Genomic DNA, 18083 nt, shown 5'->3' with positions numbered 1-18083 from the left:
GTCACAAACTTCACACGTACTCACTCAACATGTCTAAAACTAAACTCTTGATCTTACACTCCAAACTTGTTCCACCCATGGATGGCCACTCTGGATGATCATTTCCAGTATCGGTTGTTCAGGTCAAATCCTTAGCCTGAATTTCCTTCTCTCAGAACCCGATGTCCATGAATCCTACTGTCTCTCTCAGAATATTTCCAGAACATTACTTCTCATCACTTTCACTGGTCTAGGCCACCATCATATCTCCCCTGTATTCCTACAGTAGCCTGTAATAGTCACCCTACTTCCCTTGCACCTTTAGAATCCTTCTCACACAGCAGTTAAAGTAACCTCTTTTAAAATGTAAGTCAGGCCACATCATTCTTCTGTTTTATAATCCTTCAATGGCTCCCTTTTTCACTCAGATAAAAGTCAAAGTCCTTACCATGGTCTATTATTTTATATTAGTGTTAATAAGGGAGTTCTATACAATGTGACTTTTTAAATCTTCCATTTTCACTATCAAAAACTTATTCTGATTTTAGAAAAGCTGTCTCATATAGAAGAAAAGAAAGTTTAAGAAAAATTTCAGTGTTTACTCATTTTTAACAGCAGAGTAAGGCAAACATCTGGTTAAAACTTGAGGTCTGTGCCAACAGCTTGGATATAAAGAAGCAATCTGACTTCACTTATTGAATTGTCTCTTAAAGTATTTTTCTTCCTTTTTTTGTGTAAAAGTTCATTCCTTTGATTTTTCAATAGCCATGTAGAAGTTAATAAAAAAAGACTTCTCAGTGACTCAGATTATTCTGGCTTCAAAAATCCATATCTATTCAAGAAATGAATAAATAACTATTTGTAAAGCATATATTCTTACCCTATAAGAATTTATCTTTATTAATAAAAATGACAGAATGGAGATTGGCAGTAACTATCCACTGTAACTTATCGAATTTTTTGTCATTCTTGATATGAAAAGCTCACTAATAAGTGAAGTTATACATGAAGAAGCCAGATTCAATGGGAAAAAACATTCCAGATTATGTGAGAAATAAAGTGAAATTATAGCTTCCATCCTACCACAGCAATATGAAAACTGAATAGAAAGTCAATTACAGGTAAAAGAGAGAATATTCAAGAAATTACTCTGCATTCCACAGAATCATCAACATTTTATGTTGAGTTTCAGAGCTTCTTTTAAGCTGAGAAATATGTTCACATTACATTGAATGAATATTATGACCATGAAGGAATATGAAAGAAAAGAGACTTTTAATTTTAGATATCTAAATATGTAATAATTTAATTTTCAATAGTCTAAATTTCACTAATCTTGAAAAATATTTTTTTTTACTCTAGTCTTTATTTCCCTTCCTTACTTTTAACTAGAATTATATTTTATCTGTCTACAATGGCTAATATAAGTTATTACATTATTGATAGAATACTGAATATAAGGCTGATATACAACCTACCATTTGCCACATACTGTGTTATGTAATAGTCATTCCATTTATGGATAAGAAAAACAAGGCTTAGAAAGGTTAAATTCATCACTCAAAGAAGAACATCTGTTCAGTCATGGGGCCAATATTTGAATGCACATGTATGCAAATCCAAACCTCTGATTCATCTCCGCTAATAGCTTACATATTGACATCTCTGAGTTATTATTAACTCAATGACATCATGCCCTAAACTGCACATATATCCCCTATCCCATACTCCTCCTCTGTGTTTTCTATCTGTTAAAGGTAATCCACTACAACATAATCTGGAAGCCTGGAATTCATCTTTAATTCTTCATTGTCCTATTCCACTAATATGCTGTTAGTCAAATATCCATTCAAACTCTAAAATAGCCCTTCTGTCTTTCCTTTTGTTAGATGTCTTACTACCACCTGGGTCTGGACCTCTCCATCTCAGAGAACAGCATGTTGAGGGGAGAGATGTGTACTTCCTCAAAATCAGTTATGATCACTGGGCTGAATTAACTCCTCCTCATTCCTAAGGCTGAATGCTGCCTAGCCACACACAAAAGGAGGTCACCAAAGTCTTATTTTACACCCTGAGTAAGGACTGCTCCCCATATCCAGATTAGACAGCCAACTTCTTGTGTGAGAAGACACTCGATACTACCTGAGGCCTCACCTGGGCCAACCTCAGTAAGCACTTTCCAGTTGGATAATAGACTTTGGTCACAATCAGTCCTCTAATAATCACCCACTGCTAAAACAACTTGACTTCAAAGTTCAACTGGGAATTACAAGGCCAGTGGATTTTGTTCATACTCCTCATACCTAATGGCATCAGGTATCATCCAATACAAACTGCCCATTTGCTCTTCCAGTCACTTTCCTTTTACTTCTTCCCATTCCTTGGTGAATCAGTTCCCATTAATCTTCCCCTACATGCTAACATCTGTTCCAATTTTCCCATTTCTTCATAGCATTATCATCTTCTAGTAAACATATTCCCCCATCTCAACTTTTTGAAAAATGTCTTCTTGTCTCATAAGTAGATCTCTCCTAAACCCCATACTTCTCTTGAGGCTTTTGTATCCTTCTTCCTGTCCATGATTAGGGACCTCAGATAACACTCTCAACATTCTGTCAAAAGCCCTTTCTTCTTAGATACTTCAACCACCCAGGTGTACCCCTCTCAATCTTACAGTATCATTTATAACCTTCTAAGCAGTCTCATATATATTGATGGATTCAATGCCCCAATTCAAGTTTTTTTCCACTATTAACAATCTTGTGTTTATACTTAGCCACTTTTTTTGTCCATATCTACAATCCATCCAGGGTCTGAGTTTGATTCACCTTGACATATCCAGGAATTGTATTGTCTATTACATCTCAGCAATCAGCCCCCAAATTCATGGAATCTCATTATCACCCAGAATAGTCCACATTTAAAATTATAAACAACTTTCTATGCTTTTAGCTCTTTCATTTAAACATTTCCTTTTGCCATTAGGAAAAATCTCAGATCCCTTTGCCTAGCATACAGAGTTCTTAAACATCCTGGCAACCACCTGTCTTTCTAATTGCATCCTCCATAACTTTCCAGATCAGCTTGACTACATTCTGTGTTCTAGCCACAATGAGCCGCTCATCACTCCTCAGCTACATGCATATATGCCCTTGTCTATGCACTTTTCTCTTCTTGGAATATTCTTTTCCAAATCTCCATCTGATTGTAACCAACTTACTCTTTAAGACCCATTATGAGTTATTTCCTGCCCTCCCCCTATTCCCTAAGACAATGTTAATCATTCTTTTATTATGCTCAAGTTATTGTAATTTAAAAAAATAAGCTTATTTATCAAAATTATAGCAATCCCCATAGAGTAATCAATCTCATTACTCTATGTACTTCTGCTATATTTCTACTTTTACAAGATACAACACAAAATTTAAGAGGATGCCTCGAGTCGAATAGTTAAAATATTTTTGTCACATGACATTATATTACAAGGAAATATTTATGAAAACATCGTTGCAATTGGGTAGATAACCTACTTCTTTCTTTTATTTTAAGAATCAATTTTCCTCTTGAAATAAAGTCACTTCCAAGGGAATCCATGCTCACTATAAAACTGTTTGGGATTACCTGTGCAACGAACAATGCAGATTTATTGGCCTGGACTTGTCTTCCACTGTTTCCAAAACAGTAAGTATATCATTTGTGATTAATAAAACTTCCATCTCAATAAAAACCTCCTTGGAACTGGATAGTGAGCCATATATGGCATAATGAGAAAATTAAGAAGACATTTTATTCTAAAATTGAGGTAGCTCAATATAAATCATGACTATTGAAAGCAGGACTGAAAAGCAAAATGTAGAAGTGGCTTTAGAAACAGGCCTCATGCTCAGCTTGTCAACTGGGTCATGAAAAGGTATTGGCATGACCAATCTCAATTTCTTTTCCTTATGTGACCAGCCAGTTTCTCTGGAATTACTAATTTAAAATGATTTAGATCAGTACTGTCATTTAGAAACAATATAAGTCATGAAATTCTGGCTGAAGTAAAATTATTCAATGTAATTGGTTTACTGACCTTTTATTCCCAAGAAGAAATATATGTCAACTTTAAGAGTATATTTTTCAGAAAAGTAAGCCAAATAGGAGTTCTGATATTCTATCAGAACTAATTGCCATTGAAAAATTAACTGTTGATTTAACCATAAGGATTTTGAATTATTAATACTTAGAATATTTGATAAAGTCGATTACATGATTTTTCAGTGTTATTAAGGAAAAAATATTTTAAATAAAACATCTTAGTTACTTTTCCATGGCAAGACTTGCTTTAGAATCAAATTGTATACTACATGACTTTCGAAGAAATAGAACCTATGTTGTTATTTTAATATTATTACAAAGGATGTTTCTGCCCCTGCTCTTTTAGAAAGATTTGGTAATATAAAAATGTTAGGAAAATTCATCAGCTTTTAGTTCCCACATTTAGTCAATATAAATAAATTATCATCAAAGCAACTGTGATACATTTTTAAAATCATTTTTATTAGGTTAATTATGACATGTGTGTGTGTGTGTTTGTGTGTGTTGCTCTTTTATTAGTTTTCATGTTATAGCCAATTTCCACATGTATGAGGACAGGGAATGTATCTTCTTTGTAATTTCTGTCATCTAACATGGTACCTCTTATAAATAGGCAATCAGTACAGGTTTGTTTATTAAATTGAATTGGAAAAAATATCAATCTCTGTAGGGGATTTAGAATGAAATAAAATTTCAAAAGTCTATAAGAAACAGTTCAGCCCTAAAAGGAATACCAACTGCTGTTAGCAGATATTTCAAAAATCTGATTTGTGGGCTAAGAACTTTCATTACTTTCTCACTAGGAGCAGCTATGCAGGTGCCCTTCCATCTCATGAGTGAGTTTCTTTAAAGTTTCAACTGCAGTATTTGTAATATCCAGCATGTTTGTAGAATATATTTCCAGCTATTCACTGAAAAAGAATTTAATTCATTTTATGCCCTCTCATCATCTAACATACTACTTTTCACATAACAGGTAATCAAAAAATGTGAAACATAACAAGTTCGGGATATTTTTGTCTTTCAAGCTACTCTTCAAAGCTTTTTTCTACATGGTTATGATACTAAAACACTGCCTCCATGTTGTTTTGTCATCTGTCACTTAACCTCTGATAAACATTTTATATGCGAGTGATCGTGGACAATGGGCATCTTTAAGAAATGCCATATGGGACTGATACTAAATGGTTTTCCTAAGAGAAAGTGGCAAAATTGTGGATGATGAGACATCACAGAAACACAACTTACTTCAAAGAGAGCTTCAGTAAGGATTTGTAAATGTATTTCCAAAAGACTATTTCTTATGAAAATCAGAAAATCTGCCTCTCTCCTGGGCTAAACAACTTAAAGAAATCCAGATCTTTTTAAGACATCAGAAATCCATCATGTGGGCCGGTTGGGGAGATGTAATAACTCCCACTGTGCTCATTGCTTTGAGTTACAGAGATTCTAACCCAATTTATTTGATGGAGGTATTTCCAGATCACAGCAAATAAGTCACTTAATTTCATTTTCTTTCACGGAATGACCCCTGCCCGTAAACATTTGGTATTGAATCTATCATTTATTACAGCTTGAATTTCTCATACCCAACCATGTGGAGCTGTAATGAGCATTTATGTCTCTATTTTTTCCAAGATACACACAACCTGAAAATATGCAGAATTAAAGGTTTCCTATGTCTTTGTGGTTTCCAGAAGTGGGTTTCAGAAGAACCAATGAAGATTAAACTCAGATGTATTGGTTATAGCTGCATCGAGGGTGTGTACAAATAAAAATAAACTTCAACATTTTCAAGCACACAAATTCACCTTCAACCCTATTAAAAAATATGTTTCAAAAACAAAGGTAAAATTTTGCCCACGAAAGTTTTATAATCCTCTCCTTTGCAGACAGGACTTATACCATATCTATATTCACAATGCCTCCACACTGCAGTAAGAAAGTGTTGTTCTCACCTCAATAATTTCTATGACCTACCTTCCCTACTTAAATTCAAAACAAATAGTATGGTAGTTACTTAGCATTTCTAAATTGTGGTAAACTCCTTCAGTGCAGAGATTCTCAACCTTTATTGAACAATAGAATCTCCTGGGGAGATTTAAAAATAAACCCATGTGTTCCCAAAGATTCTAATTTAACTGGTCTGTGGAGGGGCCAAGCATCAGTATTTTCAGAGCTCCTGAGATGCGTTAAAGCCCAGGAAAATCAGAATCTTTAGCGGAATTTCAAAAGAGGTCTAAATAAATCTTAATCTTAATAAAATTTTATTCCTTAGACTGTTGTCTGAGTAACCAACCCTGATCCCACTATAAATGATCATTTCAGGTATATCCTTAAAATCAAATAATTGAAGCAAGTTGTGGATGAAAATTCCTTATCATTCTTCCATCCTGTACAAGAAAGACCCTCAGAGCTCAACTAATTCAAATATCTCATTTATATGTGAAGATCTTTATGATGAAGGAAGGTTAAAGGGGCTGCTAGAGGTCATTGGGCTACTTAGGAATAGAACAAGAACCAGAATGAAGGGCTGACTTCTCTCCTCTCCACACATGTTACTACATCAAGCTGCCTCCCTTCCTGCCCTTATGTGCCATGCCCTGCACCATGAATGCACTGTGAAAACCTCACTGCCTCTCTCAGCCTTACCTGGGCTCTGCTCTTGGGCATGAAACCTGTTAGACCTATGAGAGTCAGAGTCCCAAAGAGTTTTACAGTATGAGATCTTCTGGAAGTGCTGGTTCCAGAATGCCAAGCCATGGTTGTATAGAATCCTAGCTAAAAATGACAATAATTAATGTATTCAAACCACTTTTTTTATTGTCTGAGGAAACAGGGACCCAGAGAGGGTAAACCAACCCATCTGTTCTCCTGGTGCCACAGATTTTGGTTTGGCTTTTCTAGGCATAGGAATTTGTACAATATTGAAATTAAAAGGATCCTTAAGAATAGAAATGCTATATTTATCAGCATGGTCCTTTTCTAATGACATCTTACTCAAAATCTCCACGTATAAGATCAATCAACAGTCTATATACATGCTAGATGGGGGGGGGGGCAGGGTGGCATTTGAAATTCTGGAGTCAAATCTATTTGCCATCTCCTCAACACCTTTCTAAAGTCTACTCCCCCAACCACCAAGCCATATGAAAACAAATATAAAACTCTCGAAAACCACTGATTTTGTGCAAGAAACTCAAAGAACTTAAGGTAATTAAGGCTAGTTAATGAAGACAGGGTACAGATGTCCTGATATAACGTCTGGTGCTCTTTCCACTATATGAAACTGTTTCTGGCATGTTTTGCTTTTGTCATGTTTTTGTTTGTTTGCTTAATTTCAACTGACTTAATAAACCTTTTCACAGCATTGTAAGCATAGGAAGCTCAGCTCGGTGCTCTGTGATGACCTAGATGGGTGGGATGGGGGGCAGGGTGGTGGGAGGGAGGTCCAAGAGGGAGGGGATATAGGTATACATATAGCTAATTCACTTCATTGTACAGCAGAAACTAAGACAACATTGTAAAGCAATTATACTCCAATTAAAAAAAAAAAACTACTGGTGAACCCCACCAACTTGAGTATTAAAAGTTTCCATTTTCATCCTCTTTCTGAGACCATCAACACTCTTAGATGCATCCTTTTAACATCTTAATTCCACTGATCATCTTCCTTATCCTTGTGTTTTCTATTCACAGAAATCTATGGAAATTTACTCCCCATCATGCTTACAATATTGAAAAAGATGTTTAGATATAGTCCCTTATCAGAATATAAATTAGCTAATATCCAACACAAAGAGAATCCAAAGAATGGTCCCAAACATCCTTTCCCCCAAATTGCCTTAAAGTATGTATTATATCAACCTCAGTTGGACAGCTAGAAGCTCATTCTCTCTATGCCCTATTGCTTGATACATCCTTTCGTACACATACTTGAATCAAGAGTTCTGACTTCACTCTGCCCTGTATGCTTCAGGGTTAAGGCCAGGGTGACTGTTGATCCAGACTCCATCAAAGGAGAGAAATGAGTCCCTTCATTTTTGTAGGAATCAGCTTAGGTCATTCAGATTTTCAGAGTGAAATATGGCCAAGACGTATAAATATAGTAAGGCCATAAATATAACTCATTACACAACTTAAATGTGAAGAAAAATGCACTTAATATATCCCACTTTTCCTCATGAGCTCCTACCCTGTAACTAATGAGAAGAAAAAAACTTTACATCAATTACAAAAAATTAGTCAATTCAATAATTTAAATAGTCCTTTTAGAATTATGCAGTCTCCCTCCTTCGGATAAAATGCTCAGTCACTCAGATAGCTTCCCGACACCTTCTCTTTCTAAGAGGATATCTGGATATCCTTATGATATCCAAATCGAAGGCATTTTTAAGCTGGTGGTTATTTGTTGTATCTTGTGTAGCTTGTGATTGGTGCTCTCCCAGCTTCACCAGGGCTTACTGACACTCCCTGGGTGACTTGGGCTCTCGCAGGCACCATAGACCCATATGGGACATCCAGCTGACCTCAGCTCAGATGGTTCAATCAGATGCCCTTATTACAGAGGCCCTTTGTCCCCACCATGTGACCCCCTTTATGAAAACACCCTCACACAGATATTTTTAGCTGTGCCTAGACTCCATCTCTTCTGTACAGAAACCAAAGAAGACCCAATAAAGCTAAACACAGGAGTTCCTTTTGCCTGTATGTCACATGGCCTGAAGTTTAAGGTCACTCCACAAGTTGGTACAAGAGCAGCTCAATAGGTGACTTTCTTCCAGGATCTGAAGCATGGGGTACAGAATTGAGTCCCCTCTGCCCTCATCATTAGGCTATGCTCACTTATCTAACACTCCTCCCCATGGGTCTTCCTATAGGCAGAGGGGGGGAAATTGGAATACCTCTGTCTACCATACTCACTCTGTCCCTCTTTCTCTGTCTTCTGCTTCCCACAGCCTCAAATTGCCAGAAAGTCGTGGCTTTTTCTTTTGCCACATTCCCCTTCCATTACGCCACATCCTCCCTCCTCACTCCTGTTGATTCTACTGTGGATATGAATATTTTCTGTAAATACTGTGGAGGACATTAACATCTGAGCCTTCCAAAACATAGTGTTAGACCTTCTTTTCGCATTCTGGCTGAAACTAGGCCAAAACTTTTCCCAAGAGGATGGATGCTTCAGACCATTTAGGGCAAGGTTATATACTCTGAAAAGTAAAAGAGAAAATCACAATCATAATTTTCTAATCTTTACCTCATTGAGTTAACTTTTAGCTTGCTAATACTGGTCCCTGGTATTGTTATACCAAAAAACAAAACAAAACAAAAACAACTTTCTCCAGATGAGGAGGGAATAGAACAAAGGGAAAATAAAGACTTAAAATTCATTCTGCTAAAAGAATATTCTTGGGTTGTATAAAGATATCTACCCAGAATGTTTAAAATTATAAATGTTTAAAATGTTTAAAATATATCCCTTGGGCAGATACTTTTTAACAATATCTTTAGATATGAAAAATAAAGAAGCCAAGCCTCAGGAAGCCTCAGGATTTAAAAACTTTATTTGTTGGATTTTTTCCTTCATATTTTGCATATTTGTCCATTAAATGGCAAGGTAGAATTCTATGTTATTTTCAAAAAGGCTTATTTTGCTTTAAAGTTCTTTATGAACTTAATTTTATTGACTTTAAGTTCTACAGTTTTAATTTGGTATGTTGATCAAAGACTGTTCTTAGTGATCATGGAACATTTTACCAATAATCTTATTCATATATACAAGCCAGGTGTAGCTTGTTTTTTTAATTCCTATAAGCCTCTGTGGATCTGGATGTTACTGAAGCTGTTAAAAGTATCCATGAATTCTTCCTGTCTAAAGTCTTTCCTGTATTCACTCTCATTTGCTATGGTAATTTACAGCATAGTTTTAAATACTCAAAATATGAATAATCTTTCTATTTATGCTTAAAGAATCATTTCCTCTATGAAGTCCCACAACTATTTTGATTCTGCAAATCATACGCTAATTTAAATCTTTTTTTTCTATAAGTTTAGAGCTCATATCTTTAAAGATGCCCAAGGAATTTAGTCACCCTGGAGCAAAAAAATGTGCTTAAGAGTTAACATCTTTATTGATTTAAGGGAGTCATAACTCCAAGAATATAAATTTGAGATTCTTAGTCCCATCTTGTAATCAACATTGTTGGAAATTAAGAGTAAATGCTACCTGTTAGAAACCATTGTGGAAACAATTTTCTTATGTGGAAAATAAATGTAGGTGTCTATGGACATAGCCATGCATGCAATATATTAGAAATGAACCACTAATCAGTACCTAGGCTTGAGGAATATTGTATTTATCTTCTAGCTACTGAATGAAGCTACTGAAATAGCTGATTATGTTTATACTCCAAAAGAAATTTATAGATAATAATAGCTTCCCTTTTGAAGTGACTTCTGCCTGTCCATATGTGTTGTCTTTTGCAGCAAATCAATTCTCAGGTCTGTGTTATTCAGCACAACATTACAGAGTGAGCCTCCCAAAGAACTGATAGCTCCAGGAGTGTGGGATATAAGTCAGCCATCCCCAGTGACCCTGCAGGTAAGTGTCAGGCTATGAGATTAAAGTACACACAGCAAGTATTGGTTGATAAGTAGCTTGTTGTCAATTACAGAAACAATTTTCTTCCAGGATCACACATTTTAATAGTCTTCTCTTTCTCCAGCCTTCTGGGATTTGTAAAATCTCTATTGCTTTTATTTTGCATTCAGTATTCTCAAAGCACTTTTCTCTCAGCTTACATAATAGCAATTTCAAGCCATTCTCTATCAAACACAATCATGAAGGAGAGGGATGGAGTGTTGCCATGAATCTACTCATTATACGTATTCATTTTTCTTTCCATTGTCTAAAAACAGTCATTAGTATATGTTATTAACTTGGTACCTTATACACACCTGTCTCTTCATTGCGTCATGTTTCCTTAAAATTTCTTTTGTTGTGTGTTTCCTAAATGACTAGCAATTAGCTAGATAGTGGGGGAGAAACTGCAAACAAAAATCCTTTCTTTTTCCTTAAAGGCTCTCTACTTTCTGCTATTTGTAATCATGAATGAAAGGTGGTTAATGATTCCAGGCTTTGGTCCTTTCTACTCAGAGGATTTTTTTCTCACTTTCCTCATTTTTTCATGATTATAAGTGATCAGATTCATCAGATACCTGAAGCATGGACACTCCCATACATGGCAATGCAGGGGATATGGACTTTCCATCTCCATAGGGAAAACTGGGCAGCATTCTGTAGAACAGGATTTTTCAACCTCAGTACTATTGACATTTTGGACAGGATAAGTCTTTGTTGTGGGGACTGTCCTGTGCATTGTAGGATACTTGGCAGTGTCTTTGACTTTTACCCACTAGGTGCCAGTAGCACTTCCCCAGTTCTGACAATCAAAAATGCCTCCAAATATTGTCAGATGATCTCTAGGGGTAAATTTGCCTTCAGTGAGGATCACTACACTAGAGGGAACTAGTGAAGTCCGGAGGTTCGTAAAATTTCCAGGTTTGGGGTGAGGGGTGTGAGGGACAAAGTTTAGCAAAATGGACAGCAAGATGTTAAAAAAGGTAAAGAAAAAGAACACTAATAAAAATGTGGCTTTCATTCTGAAGGATGGAGGATGTCCCTCCCAGACAGTAGCCAAAGATCCACTTCGAATCCATGGACATGATGATAAAAAAGAGTGTTTTTTCAGGGTGGATCTCGGCACATCCTAACATTTAGCATGTGATGGCTTACTGATTAGCAGATGTTTCCTCATAACAGGACAGCTACCTTTCTTTGAGAGGATGAATGCATTTCTTATCGGACTATTTCTTGCCAGATCCAAACCACCTGAGCTTAACCAAAATCTTCCAAGTCTGACCATTGCCAGAGCTTTGTGGATATAAATTTATGAGTATCTGGGCCTTCAGCAGCAGCTGTGGGGTGGAGGATGGAAGGGAGACTATCAGATGAGACTCGCCTTGATTCTTCTCAGATGAGGGGAACAGCTGCTTTAGGAACACAGATCTTGGAAGTGGAATCTGAAGCAAAGTTTCGAGCATTCGACAGCAGCATAGATTTCAAAGCAGAGACCTGGAGCCATGACAGAATTTATCTTACGAAAAAAGGAGAGAGGGCATGGAAATAATTCAACAGTATGCAAAAACGTTAAATTATCTGCTTTTACAAAATAATTTCAAATGGTATAGACATAGAGGGAAACGTCTCAGATGTTTTTAATTGATGATGAAATATACACAATAAAATAGGAGTTACTAAAGTATTAAAAGCCTTAATAACCAGCATCACTCTAATTACACACAGCTAAATTTAGAGCAGAATTTTCAATCTAAAGATTATGAGATGGTAAGGAAATTAGAAGCAAGTTCTGCAACCAGTGTTGTTAAGGAGTCAGGGTGGGTCTCAAGGGAAAGAGGTCAGGCTGAGAGTTAGGAAATCCAGAGTCTAGTCTTAGCTCTTTAACAGTAAACTTTATGACTGTGAACAAGTCATTTAACCTTCTATTTTCACCTACGTGCAATGAAAGAATTGTACAGTACTATGCCTGTCCATCTTCTTTCAGGTCTGTACTTTGCTGACTGTCTACATTAGATGGACAGTTACTGCCACACTGTTGCCACCACAGTATGATAAGGGATATATGTTACAGAACTTGATTCCTTCAAGTCAGTCTTGTTTTTTTCATGCTGTGCTGCTGACTGGAAGCAGTGGATAGAGTGAAGTAGATCTGAGTTCAGACATGGAGGCAAATTGTTATATGATTCCATCAACCTGTATCTCCCTCAACTTCCTCCCTCTCTCTGTATACAATCTAGTAGAGTGACTCATAATTTAAGCCCTAAGAGCAGAGCTGTTTTAGTTCATGTTGCTCTTGTTTTGTTTTATGTTTCTCTACTTATTCATCTTCTCATTCATGTCTAAATTCACTATATTTTGGTTTATTTGTCCTCACCACACTGAACTATTGTCAGGCAAGCCGCTAATTTCTAGTTGCCAAATCCAGTGCTTGTTCTCATTCCTCTTCATACTAGCCCTCTCTCTGCAATTTTTGGCACTGTCTCTTCCCCATTACAGAACACTCTTCCCCTCTGTTGCTGCCCTAGGTTTCTCTTCACACTCTCTCTGGTTATTCTTTCTCTGTCTTCTTCAGCTAGTCCCCACTGTTGCCAGTTTTCAAGGATTCCATCTGCTGCCCATTGCTACTCTCAGTAGACATATTCTCCCTGAGAGAATTTCTTTAAAGCTGTATTGAGATATACTTCACATACCATACAATCCTCCCATTTAAAGTGTGCAATTCAGTGTTTCCTAGTATTTTCACAGATATGTGCAACTAATCTCACCAACGTCAATTTTAGAGCATTTTCATTTTTATAAAGAAATCTCATAACTTTTAGCTATCACTTCCTAGTCCCAACTCTAAGCAACTACTAATGCACTTTCTGTCTCTGTAGATTCACCTGTTCTGCCCATTTCATATAAATGGAATCATACAATGTGTGTTCTTTTGTGGCTAGATTCTTTTACTTAGCATAATGTTTCAAAATTCATCCACTTTGTAGCATATATCAGTATTTATTTCTTTTTTATTGTTGAATAATATTACATTATATAGATATACCACACTTTATCCACTTATTAGTTGCTATGCATTTAGATTGTTTCCACCTTTTGGCTATTAAACATAGTGCTGCTATGAACATTCATATACAAATTTGTGTGTGAACATATGTTTTCATTTATCTTGGGTGTATACCCAGCAGTGGAATTGCTGGGTCTCATTCATTCTTAAGGTTTAATTTACAGTATCTTGCAGGTTCACTTCTAAGTCTCTATCTTTAGTTCAGACTCCTTTACACCACATGCTTCAGACAAATATAAGCACGTGCCTGCCTAGCTTCTCACCTGGATATTCTGTAGACAGCTTCAAAGACAACACATCCCAAACTGAGCTCACCATCCTCTCAAAATGCTTTCACTCCCTGAATTATTTATGTCTGTTCATGCCCCCAGATACACCGAGCTGTTTCACTTGTCTCCTCCTTCTTTCTCGCTACTCATATTCAGTCCACACTATATTCTGCCAACTTATCTCCATGTGTTCCTCATGTCTGTCCTCACAATTCCCCACCTCATCTGCCCTAGTTCAACAGTTCCCTCCTAGGTTACAACGGTTTAGATGTGTTTTTTCTTGTCTTTAGTTTTGTTATTCTATAATCCAAAATCCACAAGTGTGATCCTTCTAAAATGTAAATCTGAACCTGCCACTCGCCCATTTATACTCTTCAATAACTCAGCGCTACCTAGAGAATTAAGGACGAGCAATACAACGTAGCCCCCTCCACTGTTTCCCTTGCCACTCCTTGACTGACAGTGTTGCTCCAGCAACACTGAAAGAGTTATAGTTTCTGACATGCACTGTCCTGCTTTTACCTTATGTGCATTTATGAATACTATTCCCTGCCTGCAGTGTATCTACCGTCTTCCCTTCACCGTCTACTGCCCATCTCTCAGGCTTAGTGTCTGTAATTGTTATTCACCTTTTAGGATCCATGGACCCTTCTCTAGGGATCTCTCCCTTACCCCCTCCTCTCTTTCCACTCCAAGCAGGGTTAAGTGCCCTTCCTCTATATTCATATAATAGCCAATAAGATTTTTATCAACACATTTACATTATATTTCTTTCTCAAGAACTTCTTTCCCATTGACTTCTTGATTTTTGAGGACATTGACAGTGTTTTATCCCCAGAATCTAGCATAGCACCAGGAATACAGTATTTGTAAATTACTGATATGTGTCCATACATCTGATCACTACAATAATCAAACTTACAGATATTTCTAAACTTAGCACTTTGGTCCGCTTGTTAGAATTCTGATAGATACCACTATGTTCAGTTTTTCTTCTTGTGTGAGCAGTCCCTCTCTTTAAACCATAGTTCTTACCTACTCATTCATGCAAAGTATTTTCCTTTACCTAACATTTCATTACCTGCTTATCCTTAATTATCAGCAATGTCATGGGGAGGCAACAGTCTTATTATTGGTACCTGGTCCTTAGACCACAGTACATTTTGTGTCCTAATGTAGCATAGGTTCTTTTCACTCCTGAACCACTATATGGGTCCCTCTTTTACAACTCCTTCCTTGAGACTCACAACAATTGCCATCCAGTTAGTAGGCATCCTTCCCTCCCTTGAACTGCATAGAACTTATGGTCCAATATTTATGTGCCTTATAATATCCAAGCTACATCTACAGTCAGGCTGCATTTCTTTGAACAAACTGACAGAATCATGGGGGTCTGAGCAAGCCCATGGACACCTTATTGGCATGGTTGTGGATCATGGACACTAGGGACATTCACAGCAGCTCCTTCAAGGAATTCCAAGACATGAAGTCATAGTAGAAACCGTGGTGGCCAAGTGTAAGTGGAAAAGGATGAGGGAGGAAGTAAAGTAAGATGGATAAATGGAACACAAGAAGATAATATTCAAATGTTTAAGGAGGTATGAATTAGAAGTTTGGATGACTGGGTCTGAGTATTTGCCTGTACTCCAGAAGAAAGAGCCTCATAATTTTTTTTGCTTGAAAACAGGAGTCTATCTTCAACACTTGACAAATAGGTGTCATGGCACATGCAGTGCACGCATTAAAAGAAGGCTCCTGGAGCACTCCATTAAAAAAAAAGACTGAGGCCAAGGCCAGACAGTGGGTCATGACCACAGAAGGAGAAGAGTCACATGTTTGCCATTAATAACTTGAAACACAGCTTTGGGGTGCTATATACATATTGTACCCTATTTTAATTGTTAATGTTTACCTTTCTCCTCCTCCATAATGCATAGTACTCAAAAGAATTCTAGGGCAGCTGTCGGTGAACTGTCAGGGCAGGAGGAGCCATGAGCCCAAGCTGCAAGCAGCAGCCCGCACGGCAAAGCAGAAAGCCAGCTGAACAGAGTGCGCAGAGTGGCACTGGCAGCCGTGACACAGGCAACCCAGGCAACCCGGGCGGCCCAAACAGCCTCACAGGAAGCCTTCGTGACTCCAGCTGCTCCGCGGACTGCGAGCTGTGGCAGCACAGCCCCGCTACAGCAGTCGCAGTCTCTGTGGGGCTAGCAGAAGCCTTTTCGCTTCTTTACTTACCACCTCATTTCTACTCTAGTGGCTTGGACAACAAGCCGTGTGACTGACAGGGTTTTGGTGCTCCGGCTGGGTGTCAGGCCTGTGCCTCTGAGGTGTGAGGGCCAAGTTCAGGACACTGGTCCACCAGAGACCTCCAGGCTCCACTTAATATCAAACGGCGAAAGCTCTCCCAGAGATCTCCATCTCAACGTTAAGACCCAGCTCCACTCAACGACCAGCAAGCAACAGTGCGGGACACCCCATGCCAAACAACTAGCAAGACAGGAGCACAACCCCACCCATTAGCAGAGAGGCTGCCTAAAATCATAATAAGGTCACAGACACCCCAAAACACACCACTGGATGCGGTCCTGCCCACCAAAAAGACAAGATCCAGCCTTATCCACCAGAACACAAGCACCACTCCCCTCCACCAGGAAGCCTACACAACCCACTGAACTAACCTTAGCCACTGGGGACAGACACCAAAAACAATGGGAACTACGAACCTGCAGGCTGAGAAAAGGAGACCCCAAACACAGTAAGTTAAGCAAAATGAGAAGACAGAGAAACACACAGCAGATGAAGGAACAAGGTAAAAACCCAGGAGACCAAACAAATGAAGAGGAAATAGGCAGTCTACCTGAAAAAGAATTCACAGTAATGATAGTAAAGATGATCCAAAATCTTGGAAATAGAAAGGAGAAAATACAAGAAACGTTTAACAAGGACCCAGAAGAACTAAAGAGCAAACAAACGATGAACAACACAATAAATAAAATTTAAAATTCGCTGGAAGGGATCAATAGCAGAATAACTGAGGCAGAAGAACGGATAAGTGACCTGGAAGATAAAATAGTGGAAATAACTACCACAGAGCAGAATAAAGAAAAAAGAATGAAAAGAATTGAGAACAGTCTCAGAAACTCTGGGACAACATTAAATGCACCAACATTCCAATTATAAGGGTCCCAGAAGAAGAAGAGAAAGAGAAAGGGACTGAGAAAATATTTGAAGAGATTATAGTTGAAAACTTCCCTAATATGGGAAAGGAAATAGTCAATCAAGTCCAGGAAGTGCAGAGAGTCCCATACAGGATAAATCCAAGGAGAAACACACCAAGACACATATTAATCAAACTATCAAAAATTAAATACAAGGAAACAATATTAAAAGCAGCAAGGGAAAAACAACAAATAACATACAAGGAAATCCCCATAAAGTTAGCAGCTGATCTTTCAGCAGAAACTCTGCAAGCCAGAAGGGACTGGCAGGACATATTTAAAGTGATGAAAGGGAAAAACCTACAACCAAGATTACTCTACCCAACAAGGATCTCATTCAGATTTGACGGAGAAATTAAAACCTTTATAGACAAGCAAAAGCTAAGAGAATTCAGCACAACCAAACCAGCTGTACAACAAATGCTAGTGGAACTTTTCTAGGCAGGAAACACAAGAGGAGGAAAAGACCTACAATAACAAACACAAAACAATTAAGAAAATGTTAATACTAACATACATATTGATAACTACCTTAAATGTAAATGGATTAAATGCTCCAGCTAAAACACATAGACTGGCTGAATGGATACAAAAACAAGACCTGTGTATATGCTGTCTACAAGAGACCCACTTCAGACCTAGGGAGACACACAGGCTGAAAGTGAGGGGATGGAAAAAGATGTTCCATGCAAATGGAAATCAAAAGAAAGCTGGAGTAGCAATACTCAGATCAGACAAAATAGACTTTAAAATAAAGACTATTACAAGAGGCAAAGAAGGACACTGCATAATGATCAAGGGATCAATCCAAGAAGAAGATATAACGATTATAAATA

General features: G+C 37.6%; 1 protein-coding gene across 1 annotated transcript in view; it reads left to right on the top strand.

Annotated features, from left to right (window-relative positions):
• PIK3C2G (phosphatidylinositol-4-phosphate 3-kinase catalytic subunit type 2 gamma) overlaps positions 1–18083 on the top strand; it is a 361656-nt gene that overhangs the window by 72808 nt on the left and 270765 nt on the right. Inside the window, exons 12-13 of the mRNA XM_007194812.2 lie at positions 3529–3660; positions 10543–10657. Coding sequence (XP_007194874.2) covers positions 3529–3660; positions 10543–10657 — 247 coding nt within the window. The remainder of the gene's footprint in view (positions 1–3528; positions 3661–10542; positions 10658–18083) is intronic.

This window comes from Balaenoptera acutorostrata, chromosome 11, assembly GCF_949987535.1.
Source record: "Balaenoptera acutorostrata chromosome 11, mBalAcu1.1, whole genome shotgun sequence".
In the NCBI taxonomy this organism is placed as follows: Eukaryota; Metazoa; Chordata; class Mammalia; order Artiodactyla; family Balaenopteridae; genus Balaenoptera; species Balaenoptera acutorostrata.
The sequence above is the reverse complement of the archived record's forward strand: the minus strand, read 5'-3'. Positions and strand labels throughout refer to the sequence as shown.